Source organism: Parasteatoda tepidariorum, chromosome 9, assembly GCF_043381705.1.
Source record: "Parasteatoda tepidariorum isolate YZ-2023 chromosome 9, CAS_Ptep_4.0, whole genome shotgun sequence".
Taxonomy (NCBI): domain Eukaryota; kingdom Metazoa; phylum Arthropoda; class Arachnida; order Araneae; family Theridiidae; genus Parasteatoda; species Parasteatoda tepidariorum.
The window spans coordinates 16,362,663-16,381,840 of NC_092212.1; the positions used below are offsets into that span (position 1 = coordinate 16,362,663).

The following is a 19,178-nucleotide window of genomic DNA, read 5'->3' on the forward strand; positions in this document are numbered from 1 at the left end:
CAGTACTAAAAGCACGGATATTTTGTAATTACATTTCTCGAAGCTAAGTGCTAATCAGTTTTCATTTTTAAATAACCTATTTTCGTTTTCAATTAGTGTTTCATAAAAAACTGGTATATTAATAATTGAGTAAGAATAGAACATTAAACAGACTAGCTTCGATAACTTAACTTTCACTAGTTCAATGAGTGAAATATCACACTCATACCAGTAAGTATACTTAGAAAAAGGAAAATATTACTCTTTTTAATAAGCAAATCATATGTGTTTGTTGCATGTACAGCACTTGATCAATACAAAAAATGAAACCTTAAATGCAAGATAATAAAAGAAGCTGCTTTTTAAAAAAGATAACATTTATTCAAAACAACACAAAAATTAAAAAAAAATATGTACAGTTCTTTACATTAATCAGATCCTGATTCATTTCCCGATCCTGAAGCAGCATCATCTATCTCCATCTGAAAAAAAATAAAGAACCAGTTAGATATTTCAAAATGAGATTATATAGAATTAAATAAAATATAAAATGAACAAAAATTTCCTTTTAATTTTTATTAGTTTATTATGAAATAGCTAAAAAAAAGAAAGGAAAAGTTTTTAAGCCATTCTCGTTAACAATAAGTTCAAAGCATGCTTGAAAGCAATAGAATGTAATCATTTTGTTATTTAAGTTCTGTTCATGGAATGGGTTCAGCATATGCAAATGAAGTGCAATTACTTAAGCATTTCCGCAACTAAACTAGAAAAGAAAATTTCAAGTCTAAAAAAATTAGAATTTCAACATTCTAATAACAATCATCAGATTTATCTAATATTATATTAGTACCATATTTTGTTTTCGAAATTACTGTTAAAATTAACCTTTAGGATAAATGTCAATTTAAGCTACCCTTTTTTTACTAGCATATTTACCATTACTTGCTTTGTAATCTAATAAGTATATTATAAATTCATTTTCAATAAATATTTTTATTATCTGCACTTAAACAAATGATACATTATACATTTCTAACTCTTTAATATTTCAACAGAATCAGAATATTCTCCACATTTTTATAATTACCACATCATGTTAATGTTGTGTTCCCAACACTGTACATTGTAGTTTGTTTTGGACCGCTACCTGAAAATGTTTGTGCAGTCCCGATTTAAAGAATAGAATTGAAGTACTTTTTTAAAGATGATGAAATCATAATGAAACTTGGAATTAATAACTTATTTGGTTACCAGTATGTGTAAAACCTTATCAAAATCAAACCTATTTTAACTTTTAACAATCTGAAAGGTATTAAAAAAAAAAATCCACTACCAGATAAACATACATGATCAACTTAACAGTTTGACATCAAACCTAAGTTTAACATTAATACTAGCATTCAATAATAGATAACACTACCCCTACATTACATCATTTTTGTTTATTTTTATGTAAACTGACTTCCTGAATATAAATATTATTGCTGTTTCCACCATAATAGGTGAGGGGAGTCATTGCAATAATATACATTATAAAATGACTATACATTATAAAATATTTTTAGTTTTAAATTAGTATTTAAAATGATTATTTCCTTTTAAATCAATTTAATGGAGGCAAAATTAAATAAGTTAGACATGGCAGGCATACCCATAGACTGGATAAAATTACACATAATTTATCAATAGTATCAAGGTTTTAAAATGTTTTTGTTTGTAAAGCAGTGTAATCAAGAGTAACAAAATTTAAAACGTAGATTGATAATTAAGAAATGTAATCTCACGTATAAGCAGAGTAAAATAAATAGTATATTGCTACATAAGCAGATTCGTATTCAGCAAAATTAAATTTGAAAATTTAAAAGTAACACAGATTCATATTCACACAATTTAAATGAATAAATAAAACAGCACAGTGATATTTTTAATAAAATGTTAATATTTTGTGGGTATAGAGTTCCATAAAAATGAAACATTTTTGAAAAGAAAATTCTGATTTTCAAACAGATTTTGCCAAAATTAGACGGTGATAAAAGAGTTGAAACTAGTTACAAGAGTTAACCAATGAGCACAGAAAGTTTTTTAATTGAGGATTTGCATTTACAAATAGCATTTAATTTAACCAAGTCTGATGAGATAACGTGTTGTAGCACTAAAAATCGAGTGATAAAGAGTTCTCATGTCTAAGTGGCGTAAAGAAAGTACAAGTATTGTTATGCAAACATTAAAATTTAAAATATTGACCTTATCATCACTATCTGAATCAGCTTTTTTCTTCTTTGGTGATTTACTTTCATCATCACTGCTATCAGAACTGCTGCTGACGTACTCTTTACTCTTGAAAGAACCTGGGGATTTCGCAGGGGATTTGACAGTTGATGATTTCCTATCCTTATCTTTCTTAGGCGTCCTTTGTTCTTCTTTCGCCTTACTACTATAATTGAAGAGAATGTCAATTAACAAGCAACAAGAAAAAGCAATACAGTTTAACAATTTATACGTTAAGCATGTTGAATATTAGTGATTAAGACTGCATTACAGTAGAACCCAGATTATCTGGGACCCTCAAGATTAAGGGTATGTCGGAAAATCTAAATAGTCAAATCAACCCATCTCAATTAGTTAAATATAGAAATCTGTTGGGTTTTGTTAAGTCAGATTCTTTCTAAAGTATTAGAAAATTTCCACATTAAAGACTACTTTCTGCAATAGATATCTTGTTATAAAAACTTTAAATTAGAAATCTTTCTTTCTTTGATGTATAAATTTTTTTTTCCAACACAGAAAGTAAACAAAATTTTAGAATGAACAACTGTTACAAATCAAAAAGATTTTACTGTATATACATTAGATAATTTTATGTAAAGATAAAATATAATAGACACATAATTTTCAACCATTTATTTTTAACTAGATATTTTAAAATTTATATAATATTGCTTCTACTAAGAATCTCTAATGATTTCAAATAAAATTTTCTATTATAACAGTGTGCACCCGTAAACAAAAATATAACTTCAAAAACAGTCTATGTAAGTAGCTACTTAAAATAAGGATATATATATATATTTTTTAAATAATACTCCCTTCACGCCAAAGTAGTTATTACATTTAGGTAAAAATTTTCGTCCCAAATTAGTTGCTAAATTTGGAGTAGGTGGAGTCATTTAACATTTCAAGTAGCAATTTGGTAGGTCGACTCCAGTAAAATTATACTACTTATGAATTTACAATTCATAAGCTAGAAGATAGTTTTATGTGATTACTGGTGGAAGAGTTCCTACTAAATGAAGAGTGACTAAAGAATGTTCAAAGCCTAGACTTTTTTAAACAAATTTGGTGCTGATTTTGGAAAGGAATAATTGGTAAGTAAATATTGTTGATTGATAGAATAATACCCTGAAAAAGGTTCTAACAAAATCATAAAATAATCAATACAAAAGTATTCAAATGTATCAACTAATTTGGAGTCGAGTAAGTCATCCACACAACATGTAAAAAGAATTGGTAGCAGAATATATGAAACATTCAGTGCACTTACCCACCACCACTAGCCTTATACTCGGCCATTGCTTTTTCATATTTTTTCTTTCCCTCTGCAGCTTGCTCTTCCCATTTCTAAAATAATAAAATACAAAAATAAATATTTTTGTCTGTTTGGACAACTAAGGACACTTACAGCTACAAAATTCAAATGAGATAGTTTTCAACTAGATGAAAATTTAAAAAATCAAGATTGATTTCAGGTAAATGGTGTTGATAAAGTGATTTTTTAAAAGCACTTTTTTTTAATTTCACTTAATTTTTTTATGCAATTCTTCAGATCTCTTAAATGACCTTTATTAGTTTCACTAATTTTTATATACTGCACAATTAATTTGCTTTACCGAGCACCACATCTTTTCTGTTTTAGAGTTTTCTGTAAATTTTTTTTGCTAACTAAATGGATAGACTTGCATTTATTTATAAAATCTACAGTAATATGAAACTAAGCTCTCTCTGGAATGCTCCTACGGACAAAAGAACCACTGTGAAGTCACAAGAAATAATGGGTGAATATTTGTATTGTGTTTATTCAAAGTGAAATGCATAATTTTGTAAGGATAACGATGTTCCCCAGGTTTAACTAAAATGTAATATTTATAGAGTATAGAGAGACAAAATAAATTTTCTGTTAATTCAAAATTTCTTTCTCTCCACGAGAACTTTATATTCATACTTTACCAAACACGCATTTAAAGAAAGTAAACAGAGTTTTTACGTTGATTAATAGAGCAAATAAAAAAATTAAAATTACAAAAAATTGTGATCGTCAATATTTGAGTTTTATTGGTTGAAAACTATAGTTAAAATAATATAATACTTGAGTGAAGTTGCAAACATGGCTAAATATTTAGCAAAGTGCGGAAAAACCAATATGAATCAAAAGGAAGAAATATTTTCAATATTTTAAATTACACTAGAAAAAATTACTTCATACCAGAAGCTTTTGTTATAAATTTACTTTTTTAAGACAATATTTTAGCTATAGCAAATAAATCTCAGATGAAAAGAAGAATATGATATCATAACTTATTTATTTGATTTCAAGAATAAACAGACATTAATACTAACACTTTTATCGGTAACTTCTTTCCACATTTCACCAGCTTTCTTAGTTATTTCTGTGATGCTTATACCAGGATTCTCTTTTTTAATTTTCTCCCTATTATCAGCAAGGTAAAGGAAGTATGCTGAAGCAGGACGTTTAGGTTTATTTTCATCCTTTTCTTTCTTAGGCTTTCTCTTGCGCATACCAGGTTCTTTCTAAAAACATAAGGATCAGATATTAATTGCAACAAAATTATTAAATATATAACTGACATGTGTAATAATGATTCAAGTTATAATTTTTTTTTTTACACTAGCACATTCCCTAATTATTTATATAATGAAATGTGCTATATAAAGAGAAACATTCATGATATAGTGCTGAAAAATAATTAATACAAATCATTGCACTAACCAAACAAGCACATTGTAAATAACACACAGTCTAGAAGGCAAACTGATTTTATGTTTAAAAGTAACTGGGATTAAGTCTTTTCCCACTGAAAACTTTTAAAAAACATCAAATTTAAAGTCTAAGAATATATAAAGTATAGCATGTTTTTCATCAAAATAAGTCCAGTATTTGTGAAATATTAGGGAATATTGCACTAATTTTATGCAGTTACGATATAGCGACCTCATGTTTTAGCATCTGTTTTCGTCTGGACCACATGTAACAAGCACCAACAGTAGTATATATATTTTTTTAACATTGTTTTTGAAAATTAAAATTTTTTTTTTTTAACTGTGTTCTGCAGGCAGACGCAGGGACCAACAAAACTACTATGACCTTAACTTTACAGCTCCTATGTTCATATTCATTCATTCAAAAAATCTCTTTAAAATAAAATTAATATATATATATACATACTGTCAAGACATTTTGTATTTCTCAGTTTTTCAAAGTCTTTTCACGATAGACGTTTTCCTTTTTCAGATTAGCTGAGATTGCTTAGGCGACATATTTTTATTTGTAAGAATTAGCTGAATTTGAGCCCACAAAGCACAGTATTCAATAAAATAAAAAATCAATGATTGAACAAACATTCTCATAGGTTTATCATGCTTCACGTGATTGAAATCACAAATATTTGTTGACTTTTCAGATCTTATGCACTTGGAAATATAGCATGTAAATATTTGATTTAGTTGTACAATAAATTGATATAGACAGGCTTTTTCAGTGTTGTTAAAAAAAAAAAGGCTATAGAAAGAAGCTCCATGTAGAAGCGAACCATAGAATAAACCTTTTAAAAACAGAGTCTGGTTGTTTTAGTTTTAAGGGAAACTGCACACATCACATTAAGCCATAAGTATTAACAGAAAATATTATAATAAAATATATTTTTAAAATGTTTTAATTCACTAAACTGCAATTTGTTTATTTCATGTTATTTGTTCAATAAATGTTCATCTCTATTAATGCATAAAATTAAAAAAAATAAAAATAAGAACAAGCATATTTTTACTAATATTCAATATACCTCAGTGTGTGTGACATTGAACTATAAATTAAGTCAAAAGGAAAATGCATAACATCGATCTTTGAGATGGCAGTAGAAAGCATTTTGTTGTTCACAAAAAGAGTCCTAGACTACATAATTTTAATAACTCAGATATAAATTTTTTTATTAACAAAACATTTTCTCATAGTATTTTAAACGCTATCTTTTTTCTGGAAATGTTTTTTTTTTCTTACTTGTAATATTGAGATCTTAAGACTGAAAATTTAGTCTTGCTCTTACTGTCAATTAACTGAATTTCACTGAACATTTTCACCTACGACCAAGTGTGTTTTATGAAAAAGCAACCATATAACACAAAACTGCAATTAAAAATAGTTGGAAAGGATAGGGGAACAGCAGAGATCAGTGCTGCAATGTGTGAGAAAAACCGAAATTGTTGTAAAATTTAAGCAGGGACATATGCTGGAAGGTTAAATAAAAAACTATCTTCACTGGATTCTTTACTTACAAAATTTAGATACACGGGGTAATTGTGGGCCCAACTCAAAATCCTAAAAATTTCTTGAGTAAAATCATTCAAAAAATTCATATCTTTTTGAATTTAAATCATTGAAAATTTCAAACATGATATTCTGAATAAATTATACGCAGCAAAATTTAAATGAATAATTATGTGTAAGTTTTTATTTATTGTGTAAGTTTACTTTTTCCTCTAATAATTATGTGTAAGTTTACTTTTATCTCTAATCACATTTATTATTCTACCTGAAAAAAATATTTACTAATGAAAGAGATGCCAAGTATAAATTCTAGTTCTAATATTTTTAAATAAAATGTACAGTACGGAACCCGTTATCCGGATATCAGAGAACCGGAAAACCAAAAAACCGGAACGAATTTCAATACATTTTCCCGCCATTAAAAAAAAAAAAATTTTTTTTTCCTCATAGGATTTTAGGATTTTTCGTTCTTTTTTGAAAGATGTTTACCTTACCATCATTTTGAGAATAATCATTAGTGTATTACTTTATCGTTTTTTCTTCTTTTTAAGATTATTTCCAAATATTTTTTTTTTTAGCTCGGTTTAACAATAAAAAAAAACGGCTTTTTGTAGCGATTCAGTAAACCGGAAAAATCAGTTATCCGGAATAGCGATGGTCCCGATCGTTCCGGATAATCGGTTCCCTACTGTACAAGGATTTTTATCTATAAATGTGATTGATGATTCCTTGAAACTTCTGGACTTTTGATCTCCGGAAACTTTCGGATCGCGGTTAGCGAAAAATCCGGATTTTTCCGGAGCACAATCACCCATGGATATATTTACATACTTTTAAGCTTTTTTTTCACAGCTATCTGATGCAGCTTAAAACAAAACAATCCACCAATAACCATTCACTTTCAAACACTATTTTGAGTATACATACCACAGTTTTAGCACTTCTTGACTTTTTGGCTTCCTTTGGCTTTTTTTCTTTAGGTTTTTTCTCAGGTTTGGGTTTATCAGACTCGTCACCCGAATCTGAACCTTCATAGTCCTCATCACTATCGGAACTCGTTGGAGGATTGCTGTCATACCTAAACAGAAATTTAAAAAAAAATTAATATCATTTTAATAAAAAAAAAAAAGACAAAAACTGTCTACATCATAAAATTCCCTCAAAATTTCCTCCTTAAGAAATAAAATGTACATTTATTTCTTTATTTCAAATAGTTACTATTTACGTAAAGAGCCTGTTACTTGCTCTCCAATGCTGGTAAAATAAGATCATCATGGTAGATGAGGTTTGGATCATTTACAGGAACTATCAACCTTCTGACAGCCACCCATGACCTGAATCAGCTATACAGAAAGATTGCATACTGCAGCAAACTAAGCAGAGTTACTTTCAATGTGAAATCAATATATAAGGCCCTATAACTGAGATAGGGACCATATTCAGGATATCTGTTATATTTGAGATTTTCAAATTCATGGCTTAACGAAGTTATTATTTTCTCTGACAAAACCGCTACAATAAATTTAAAAAAGCATTATAATAACATCAATTGAAATGATAGGTATAACCAAAACTGTTATACTCTGCATCTCCATATTTAGAGATTTTTTTTTAAAAAAAAAAAGAGTAAAGAAAGAGTTGAAGCAATCTAGCATAGCTGAAAAAAATACTAATGCAACTAATTTTATCTTCTTTTTTTCTGCAGAATTATATTCTCATGATACTTTTCTTGTTCATCAGAAAAGAAATATATACTCCTGATTTTTCTGTTCTCATTTCGGAATAAAAAAAATTCGCCAATGACTGGCTCGCTGCAGCTAGAATTTTAAAAGATAATTCGCTCTAGAAATGATGTTTTTTCTTTCCTTTTTGTAAGCTTCATGTTCAAGAAAAATTTCAGTTAAAAATTACCAGAAATTCTGAAGACAATTGACCACAACTCAATACAATCTTATTTTTGAACAACAGTGAAAATTAATCTATACCATAGGTGGGGAACCTGCGGCCTCCGCGAGGTTCTTGTGCGGTTCTTTGCCACCTAGTACAAAATGGTAGAGTTCGTTTCAAAAAACAACTATTGTACATCAACGCCATGACAGTTGTGCGAAAAATCCCGCCAAAGACTGAAAATTCCACAATGTATATGTAATTTACATATCTAAAAGAAACGAATAATGTTCTACGTAATATTTATTTGAAAATAAATTAAAATTACAAAATACTATTTACAAAATTTGTTGGTTTCAGATCTCCCATTTGAGTGTCACACCTTGCTTTGGCTTCTCTGACTCGCATCTCTCAACGCTTCCCTGTTGCGATCTTCAGCAAACTGTAGTTAACAGTGCGTGCTTATAACAGTTACACGGCTTATAACAGTTGTTAAAGATATTATTTGATATTCGTTTTTTTATCCATCATGTCAAATAGTAAGAGAAGAAAATTAGGTGATGAAAACAGAACATTTAATGTAGAATGGGAGTTAGATTTTTTCTTTACTGCTGAGAAAGATAAAATGATGTGTTTGTTGTGCAATACAGTTTTAAATACTTTAAAAAAAGCGAATGCAAATAAACACTATTTGACTCATAAAGAACATAAATATTTCGCTTTAGAAGGTGAATCACGAAAAGCTGCACTTCAAAAGTTGAAAAATGAGAAGCATCATCAGCAGGCATCTTTTAGTGCCTTTGTAAATCAAAATTCCGCTGCAGTTGCTGTTACGTATAAAATAGCACATATACTTGGAAAAAGGGGCAAACCATTTAGTGACATTGAAATAATTAAAGAATGTATTGTTGAAGCAGTGAGTATGTTAGATCCAAGAAATGTCGACAAATACAAACAATTACCTCTTTCAAGAAGAACTGTAACAGATCGACAGCACGAATTAGCGCAAAATGTAACAGAGCAACTTCATACAATTATACAAAATGAAGATGTTTATTTTTCAATTGCTTTAGATGAAAGCACTGATAAAACAGATTCGGCACAAGTTTTATATTTTATTCGTGCTATAACTAAAGATTTTCAATGTTACGAAGAACTACTTGCGTTGGGTACACTAACTGGAAGAACTCGCGGAGCCGATATTTTCGAAAACTTCAAAGAAGTATGTAATAAATTACAATTGAATGTCAGTAATTTAGTCAGTGTCTGCACCGATGGCGCACCTTCCATGAGAGGCAAAAAAGAAGGATTCGTTGCTTTGTTAAAAAAGGAAAACTTAAACTTGAAAAAATTGATATCATTTCACTGCATTTTGCATCAGCAAAATCTTTGCGCAAAATCTACCATTTTGCAAGACACTCTGGATAGAACCATTGCCATTGTCAACTATATTCGCGTAAATGCAATGCGTCATCGTGAATTTCGGCAGATGCTCTCTTTAGATGAGGAAACGTATAGTGTTGACCTACCATACTACTGCAAGGTTCGCTGGCTATCAACAGGTCAGGTTTTGATAAAAGTTTTGTCTTTACGACGACAAATTTTAAACTTTTATCAAGAACAAGGAAAACAATGTGATCTATCAGATGAAGTATTTCTCAGAAACCTTGCATTTTTGTCTGATATGATGACAAAACAAAACAATTTAAATATTTGCCTGCAAGGTGAAACGAGGTATATTTATGAAATGTGGCAAAAGATCCAAGCGTTTAGAAAAAAATTATCATTTTTCAAAACATTGCTTTGTCGATCGGAAATATCTGCACAACACTTCCCGGAGCTAGCTAAAATGTTAAATGAGCAGAACTGTGAAAATAAAATATTCGATGAATATGTAGGTGTCTTGGATTGTTTAATAGAAGAGTATACTAAAAGATTTTCTGATTTTGACGAGCACACTCCTGCTATGAAACTGGCATTTGAACCACATTTAATAGATATATCCGAGGCTCCTGCAGAACTACAAATGGAGTTAATTGATTTAGGGGAAGATAGTATCATCAAATCCCTTTTTAACGCTAAAAAGGATCCCATAGAAATCTGGAAAAATGCTGTTGAATATCCATGCCTTCGAGAACATGCTCGCCGTTTACTTTCCTGCTTCGGAAGTACCTACTGTTGCGAGACAACATTTTCTCTCATGTCAAAAATAAAAACAAATTTAAGAACGCAAATTACAGATGCACATTTAGAGGATCAATTAAAGCTGTGTGTTACGAAGCTTGATCCAAATATACAATTACTGTCAAACAAAAAACAAAGCCAAATAAGTCACTAACTTAGTGAATAAAAAAATATTTTTTATTGTATTTTTTTATAATATTTTTATATTATTTTATATGTATATTATATTAAAAATTTTGTAGTATTATATTTTATTTTTTCTATATAATGCAATAAATTGTTAAATCTATAGAAAAATTATAATAATTTCACAAAAGTCACTTTCTTAGGTCAATCAGCTTATGCGGCCTCTCTTATTGCTGCCTAATTTAAATGTGGCTTCTAATGGTAAAAAGGTTCCCCACCTCTGCTCTATACCTTCTGAATAAGTTGACAAATATATTCCTTAAACTGTGGGTCTTGACCCTAACTGAGGCTACAGCAGGGGCTGGTAAAAATGTTAGTAATTTTGATATTTCTTAAAACCTATAATAATTTTACAATTACCAAATATTTTTACACAATGAATCTGAAAATAAATAAAGATGACACAATAGAGACCAAGAAGAAATGAAAAAATTTTTGATGTAACTTCGTTGTGTAATATTTTACCTCTTTAACTCGTTGATCTATATTATCTCAGACTCGTTGATCTATATTTTAAAACTAGACTTAAAACTGCAATAGTATATTACAGCACAAATAAAGAAACCCATAGCTTCACTCATGCACGTGTCGGAACTGCACAAAGCTTAACTTATGGGGACTCACAAAATTTCGGATGGAGTCCCCTCACTAAGTTCAAGAAACCATGACTTAAATGATTGAATATTATGTACATACTCTTCAGCAACTTCACTCCCACTTTCTTCTGGTGCAAAGGACTCGTCAGATGATTCTTCATCCGTAGAACCACCTCCTTCTTCTCTTTCACGGCCTTCTGCTTTGACCCTTTGCAAGTATGCATCTGGTTCATCTTCAACATCAGAATCAACCAACTCCTCATTATATACAGGTTTCTCTTTAGTAGTCTGAAAATTTAATTAGTGTTAAAGTTTAGACAAAAAAAATAATAAATTAAATATGCATAAGATTGGACAGATAATTTCAGTCTCACAATTGAAATTAAGCAATTTTAAAGTATTTCTCGTAGTACACATTAAAATTTGATACATATTGAATTGATTTTGATCTGGTAGAAAATTGAACAAATAAATGCACAGTCAATGCCAATACGAGATTCCTTAACCCTTTGATGGATAGAACGAGTTCAGCTCGCAATCGAATCGTGCTTTGCGCGCAAACGAGTTCCGCACGGGAGCAAGATTTAAACCGAAATGGTTAGAAACGAGCACAACCTGCGTAGTGAAATTTCCCCCCAATGCCCACTGACAAGTTGAGCTCGTTCGCCATTGTTATTCAGCATTGATAATGTTACAAACGAATCCTACTCGCGAAATTTAGTTAGTTTTACTGTCTACAGATGGCAGTATGGGTTCCATGAATGTCTTTCCCTAATGAAGGGGGAATTTTTTTTAAAAAACTTAGTTCTTTTTATGCGTATTTTGGCACAAATTTATTTAGGGTGTTTGTAAAGTCAAATGGTTGAAAAGCAAAAGTTAGATATTTATGATGATGATTAAGATTGTTAAAGATTTTTATTTAGTTACTGTATTAAAATGCTTCATAAAGTTTTACATTAGTTGTATTTATTTAGTCCTTTCAATTTAATATTTGCCTCATATTTATAATTAACTATTATTATTTATATAATTGATTATAATCATTTATAATTCGCAATTTAAGAATTATTTTAAAGGACGTTTTTTAATTTAAAGTTAAGTTTAGTAATTTTTAAAACGCGAGAGGCGAGCTATCTACTAGCTATTCTAGTAAGAACAGTGGGGGAAAAGAGCTGCCACTTTCGACAACTGTTTACTTGCAATACTGTGCGAACTAAGTGAACAAAAACTTCTCATTTCCCTAACCGTCAAAGGGTTAATTTGATGGTCCATTTGGACATGTGGCCACATGGATCTTATAAAGGTGTGTTAGAATTAATTTGCTAACTTAGTACTTTATCAGAAAAAAAAATTTTTTTTTTTAGTTAATTACAAGATCTTATTTTTTTAAAGATCTTTAAGATCTTATTTTTTTAAAGATCTTATTAAAGATCTTATTAAAAAAAAAGAGATCAGAAATAGTTTGTAGTAATCGTTTAGAAAAATAACTGACTTTTAAACATTATTAAGAAATAGATATTTCTTGTTTACACAAGCTAATTTATTATACGAAATCATTTTTTGTGATTTTTTCTTTCAAATATAATTTTTTTTATACTTTAATTAAGAGATGTTAGAAATATACCAAATATTTGTGATACTATAAAATGTCTTAGTTTTTTTTAAAGTTCCTAAAAAAAGTAATACACCTCAAAGCAATGAGCTCCACCAATCAGATTCAAAAAAATTAGTTAGGTTACTTTTTCTTCTTTGTGGAACTAATGTTAAAAATAATTGCAAGGAATAACCAAAAAGAACTGGTTTTTGGTATAACACTACTCACTACATTTTTTTCTTTTAAAGCAGCATGTTTCTCTGCAAATGGGTTTCCTGCATTGTAGTGCTTTAGTTCTGACTACTCAACGAGCAACCAATTTAATTGTTTGTCACAATAACACACTCACATTAAAGTAGGGATACACAACCTTTTTAAGTAAAGGGCCAATTGCACAGCAGATTGACCAATAAATGGCCAGATGTCCAAGTATTAGCCAGACATGATTATAGTAATTTAGCTGGGCACAGTTGTAGTAACTTTTATATAAATATCAATTTTCTTTTACCCAAAATTCTTTTTAACAGTAAACTTAGTAAAATTAATACATAAAATTAAAGAATGTGAAACAATTGTATAAAAAAATATTCCTCTCCAATTAAAAAAAAATGACGAAATAAAAACAATAGGGAAATAACTTATTTTATCAAATTACATAAGCCCAATTAAACATATATTCTAACAATAAAAAAAAACTTTCATGCCCATAAAATTAAAAAAAAAGTATTTAAAAGTAATTACTTAAAAACTTATCAGCTTTTTGAAAACAAAATTGTATTGAACCAATCGCTGATTGTAATAATAATATTGCGCTAAATATCAGGATTTTTGAAAACCGCAGGGATAAGCAAAACAAAAAAGCGACCGAAAAACCTCTAAGATTCACCATGAAATCAATTCAAACAAGGTGTGTCCACAAGTGGTTACTTAACCGTGAGATTCAAAACAAGCATGTCGTAATGATACAGTATTAAAAATATCAGGATTTTGAAAGATCCCACTTTAAGGTAATAATCAAAAATACTATAATATAAGTACTTTAAAGCAGCAGTAATAAATACTTTTATGTCTCTATTCTTGATTCTGAGTTTTTTACCACTTGTAAAATCATAAAGACGACCATATTCTTCCCTAAAATAGAATAGAAATAAATAATAAATGAAAAAACATAACAATTACATAATATAGAATATTTACAGATTAAGAAAATACCAACTTTTCAATACTACTGAAAGTATGTACAACTCCAGTCTTTGTTTCAATTTCAATATCAAAGGATCTGGTACTTCCACCACTTCTTGCAAAATTTATATTTGCAATTTCTTCAAATCTAATGTGTACTGGAGGCTTATGAACATAAATTATTCCTCTTTCTAAAGGATACAATAGACCATTGCCAGCTCGATATGAACAAGTAACTGCATGCGTCCCACTGTGCCTAAAATATAAAAACTATTAGATACAAATTATTTCCCTCACAGACATAAATTTGATTGTAAAATAAATGCAATTGCTGTAAAATAATCAAATGTATAGATTTAACACCTGTGAAGCAAATGTCGCCCTTGAATGATCTAAATGCGGCCTCCTACGCCTTCCTACCAAAAATCAATTGAAAAAAATTACACGACTATCAAAAGAGAATTTATAATGGCCTTCCAAACCAGAATGTGGATTTACCAAATCAAGATGTTAAGATAATTAAATTTTGACTTATCAATTTCTCTAACTAACATGATTAACTAACTACATGATTGACTAACTACATGATTAAAGGTCAAATTCAAACAATTGAAGATCTGAATTCAAGTTTTTTTCCTTCTGAGAAATTCTAAAACATACAATAAGTTAAATTCATGAAAGAGGATCGAGTGAGCATAACTTCAATTTTTTTTAGTTTAAATATATTTTACATATGCTATGTCATTTAATTTTCGAGCCAAATTGATTTAGAAATATAACTAAGATATCATTCAATATAAAAACTGAATTTGCAGAGACATCAAAAGTCAAAATGTCTTCTTATTTTGAAACACAAGTAAAGAATTTCCAAACATGAGTAACATTTACAGTAAATTTTTAGAATTTACTTCTATTTACCCTTTAAAAGAGCCAGGCACAGTAATTTTTCTTTGGACAATGGCTTTCATTACACGACTAATGACTTCAAAGGTGGGTCCTGACATTTCCTTTTGCAATTTCTCATCATATTTTTCTTTGATGTCCTCCCTGATAAAAAAATAATAAATAAAATGAAATTAGTTAGAAAATATTGTACCATTATTCAAATTACTCATCATTTCCCATGAAGTATTTAGGTGACACATTATACTTAGGAAACTAGGAACTTCAAAAATAAATAAATAAAAAAATTTTTTTTAATGAGAACATTTCCAGATTAAGATTGATGGATTGTCAAGACCTTCATCCATGCAGCAAATTTATTAACAAATATTATAGGCATAAAATTTCTCAATATTAAAATTTTAAAAAAGACAATCATATTTTTAAACTTACAAGAAGCTATAAGGTAAAAAAACGTCAACAAATCAACTAAAAAGGCCAAATCATCTTTGATAAATAGGAAAGTAGAAACCAAATTATTAATATAAATATGAAAAGCCTAACAAAACTGTTCATAGAAATGTCAGCTTTATATTTAAATTTAAAACTGCATAATTATTTTGTTAGTTAATGGTTTTCTAACAAGCAAAAAAAAAAATAAATAAATAAATTAATTACTAGAACAGATCTCAACACATATCAACTAATGGAATTAGAGCTCTGTTCATGTAGTTTAATACATTCTAGAAAGAGAAGAATAGAAAACTTTATAATTTACTTATTTTTTAACATTATCAAATACATAAAAATAGTGAAAAATGATTTTAAAAAAATTGAAAAATATAAGAGAAGAAAATAAACTATAAAAATCAGATTTAAAGAAAAATAACATACATATATTTTTATATTATTAACTTAAAATCGTGATATTGCATTTTAAAATCACACGAATCACAATATTGGCGTAATCACAAATTTCAAAATAGGACTTTTGGTGCCCGGTGGCTGAGTGGTAGCGTTTGGGACTCCGTGCCACAGGTCCTGGGTTCAATCCTTGGGTCGGACAAGGTCGACTCAGCCTTTCATCCCTTCAGTGGGTCGATAAATGACTACCAAGCGTGCTTGGGAACTAAACACTGGGGGTTCCAGGTTTGTCTGACCACCTGACCAGAACATCTGCTCCTGCACCCCAGAGCCCAAGAAAACTGAGATGGGCACAGTAGGCATTGGCCCTCTATGGGCTGTCGCGCCATTGAGTTTTTTAGTTTATATAGGACTTTTAATTCACATAAATATGAATGGCAAAAAAAATAAAAAAATCTAATAATAAAATTATTAGATTGCGGTGAGTAACTTGTGTAATGTCCAACTTTTGAATCATGTGTAATTGAGATAACCGATGATTTTAAAATGTGTGAACACGAATAACAGTATTTGATTTTGAACTCGTGTGAATACCAAGAACGACACTGATTTTAAAAACACGTAAATACAAATCACAAAAATGGATTTCTAAATTATATGAATACAAATCAAAATGTACGATTTTTAAGTTGTGTGATTACAATTCAAAATGCGTAATTTTTAAATCAGGTGTAATTTCAAATATTAAAAAAATCCGACTGTAGTGAAGAATCAAATTTGCAGAAAAATAACATTTATGAAAATGTCTATAACTTGGCTTAGCGAAAGTTTGAAATTTTATATTGTGCAACTTACTGGAAATTTAGTCGGGTTATAAGTTTTAATTCTTGTTTACAAATGTTCTAAGTTTACAAATCAACTGTCTTGAGAAATGCAGATTTACACAAGATCAGCGGCAAAATTACGATACTAGATTATCTTATGCTCTACTCTTAGTTTTCAGATCTGGAACACAATCACCCCTGACAATTGTTTTTCCAAGTCTGATGTAATCATACATAAAATAAATCAGCCATAAGCTTAGAAGATACTGGTTATTATTCTATCATGTTCACAATACAGGAAACTATCTAAAAAAATAAAATAATTTTTCTCAATAAAACATACTCTGAAAGACTGAGCTCAACAGTAGTTTCATCTTCTTTACTAAATAACAAGATCAAAAATGGATAACGAGTTTGTCCTTGTTTGATAGGAGGATCTAAACTAAGCTGAAAGTAGAAGATAAGACAAATTAAAAAAAAAAAAAAGGTGGTTAAAGGCATATTTAGGCTTAAAGTATACAAAAGTAGTATAAGGCATGAAAAATAATAACATTTATTCCCGAGATGAGTATTTTTTAAATTAAAAAATAGTTGGTAACCATAACATGCTTCCTATCTGTGTTGCGTCTGTTTGGCATTTTTAACTTACTTATTCAAATGAAAAACGCAATTGCAATCACTTTGCTTTTAGAAGTCAGATATAGTTTCAAAAGTAATTTTCTTAGTTTTTAATTCAGTTAGTTTGGAAGTCAGAAGTAATTTGGATGATTTAATTCAATAATTTAAAATGCTGCATACAAAGTAAGAAAAAACTTTTTTTTTTTTTTTAAATTACTGAATATAGAAATCGTGAAAAATAAAGGATAAATTAAAATCTTAAATGTAAACTAAAGCCTTATAAAAGCTACCAGCATTTAGCTGCTTAAATTCCTTGATAATCTATAAGCAAATATGTCCTGATTTACGCTACAAAATGATTCTTGAAATAAAAAGAGTTCTTTATTAGAAGAGCTTTAATTGAGTTTTAGAGAAGAAATACAGACATTAGTATAATTAATTCTAGAGAACAAATATTTAACCTTTGTATAACTAAGTTTCACAAAGAAAAAAATCTAATTGAAAATTTTATAGTTTTACTTTTTGTAACAGTTCTTTTCTTTAAAATAAAATGCATTTACACATTTTGGTGTGGAAAGAAAAATGGAATCTTGATAATTTCAAGTCATAACAACATGAATAATATTAAGAGCCTAAAAAAATAATAGTACAATAAAAGTTCGTACAACAACTCACAATAACAGATTTGTTGTTATAGTAAGCATGTTGTTATGAACTAATATATATATTTAACAAATGAATAAAAAATAAAATAAAAATTTGGATTTAAAATCAAACTTAGATTGGACGATTGTCACTACTCACAGATAATAAACTAGACTAGAAATTTATTCAATATGTGGGAGGAAAAAAGAAAAGAAAAAAACAGTGCAATTTCTTTGCTGCCATCGATAACCCGAAATATTAATTTAAACAGTAGGTCGCCAAGAAGGGAAATGGGGCAATTGCATTCATATTAACATTTGAACATGACCTTGTAATATGCAGTGCACACTATATCAGGCTTGTGAAGTACATTAAACAATTCCTTTTAAAAAAGAAGCATCTGAGAGCTTACCACAAAAAACATTTGTCGATTATCTTTGTGAGGCAACAGAAAAAGACGAAGTATAGAATCTAATGGTATCTTGTAATCGAAAGTTTTTCCATGGAGTTGAATAAAAGATGGAAATATTTTAATGTCATATCTTCCCCTATTAACAAAAAAAGAATCATTATTATAACAAAGTAACTAAGATATAAATTCAACTTATCTATCTGGTACTCTCAATAGTTAACAGAAGAAAAAACATTTGTTTACTAGATACATAATGAAACTATGTCATACCTAGGTGTCAGGCATTGCAGTTCTTTGAATGTAACAATTGCATCACCAGTAGCTTGAATAATACTTGCCTTAGCCAAAACATTGTCTACAAAAGCCTAAAAAAGTTACATTGTTAAAATTTATCTAAAGAAATATTTATTACAAAGGCAGTATTAATAATAATAATGAAACAGTTGATAATATTTATATAAATATGGAAAAAAATCTTTTTAAAAGTAGAACAAATTAAGAACTCTAGTAATAATTTCAGTTAGGGGAGAGTCGGGTAGCCCCGCTCACTTAAGGAGTATTGCTTATATTACTGTATAATACTGAGTAATAATCAACATTTTTGTATGTTTCTATTGTTTTATCATCTAATTAAATAATGCAAAAAGAATAAACCAAAAAAAGAATAGTTAAACTTAAAAAAATAGAAATTTAAAAAAACATGTTTTTCAGCTCTTTTCAAAATGTGTCGGGTAGCCCCGCCCAGTTACAAAAATTGTGTTTTTTGGCT

General features: G+C 28.9%; 1 protein-coding gene across 1 annotated transcript in view; it reads right to left on the bottom strand.

Annotated features, from left to right (window-relative positions):
• Positions 1 to 338: 338 nt before the first annotated feature.
• The window catches only part of LOC107457299 (structure specific recognition protein), a 27,594-nt gene continuing 8,754 nt past the window's right edge, over positions 339 to 19,178 (bottom strand). Inside the window, exons 5-16 of the mRNA XM_016075437.3 lie at positions 18,680 to 18,774; positions 18,410 to 18,545; positions 17,078 to 17,181; positions 15,083 to 15,211; positions 14,199 to 14,420; positions 14,044 to 14,113; positions 11,489 to 11,676; positions 7,463 to 7,613; positions 4,594 to 4,785; positions 3,521 to 3,597; positions 2,224 to 2,413; positions 339 to 461 (exon numbers count right to left, since the gene is read on the bottom strand). Coding sequence (XP_015930923.1) covers positions 408 to 461; positions 2,224 to 2,413; positions 3,521 to 3,597; positions 4,594 to 4,785; positions 7,463 to 7,613; positions 11,489 to 11,676; positions 14,044 to 14,113; positions 14,199 to 14,420; positions 15,083 to 15,211; positions 17,078 to 17,181; positions 18,410 to 18,545; positions 18,680 to 18,774 — 1,608 coding nt within the window. The 3' untranslated portion in view covers positions 339 to 407. The remainder of the gene's footprint in view (positions 462 to 2,223; positions 2,414 to 3,520; positions 3,598 to 4,593; positions 4,786 to 7,462; positions 7,614 to 11,488; positions 11,677 to 14,043; positions 14,114 to 14,198; positions 14,421 to 15,082; positions 15,212 to 17,077; positions 17,182 to 18,409; positions 18,546 to 18,679; positions 18,775 to 19,178) is intronic.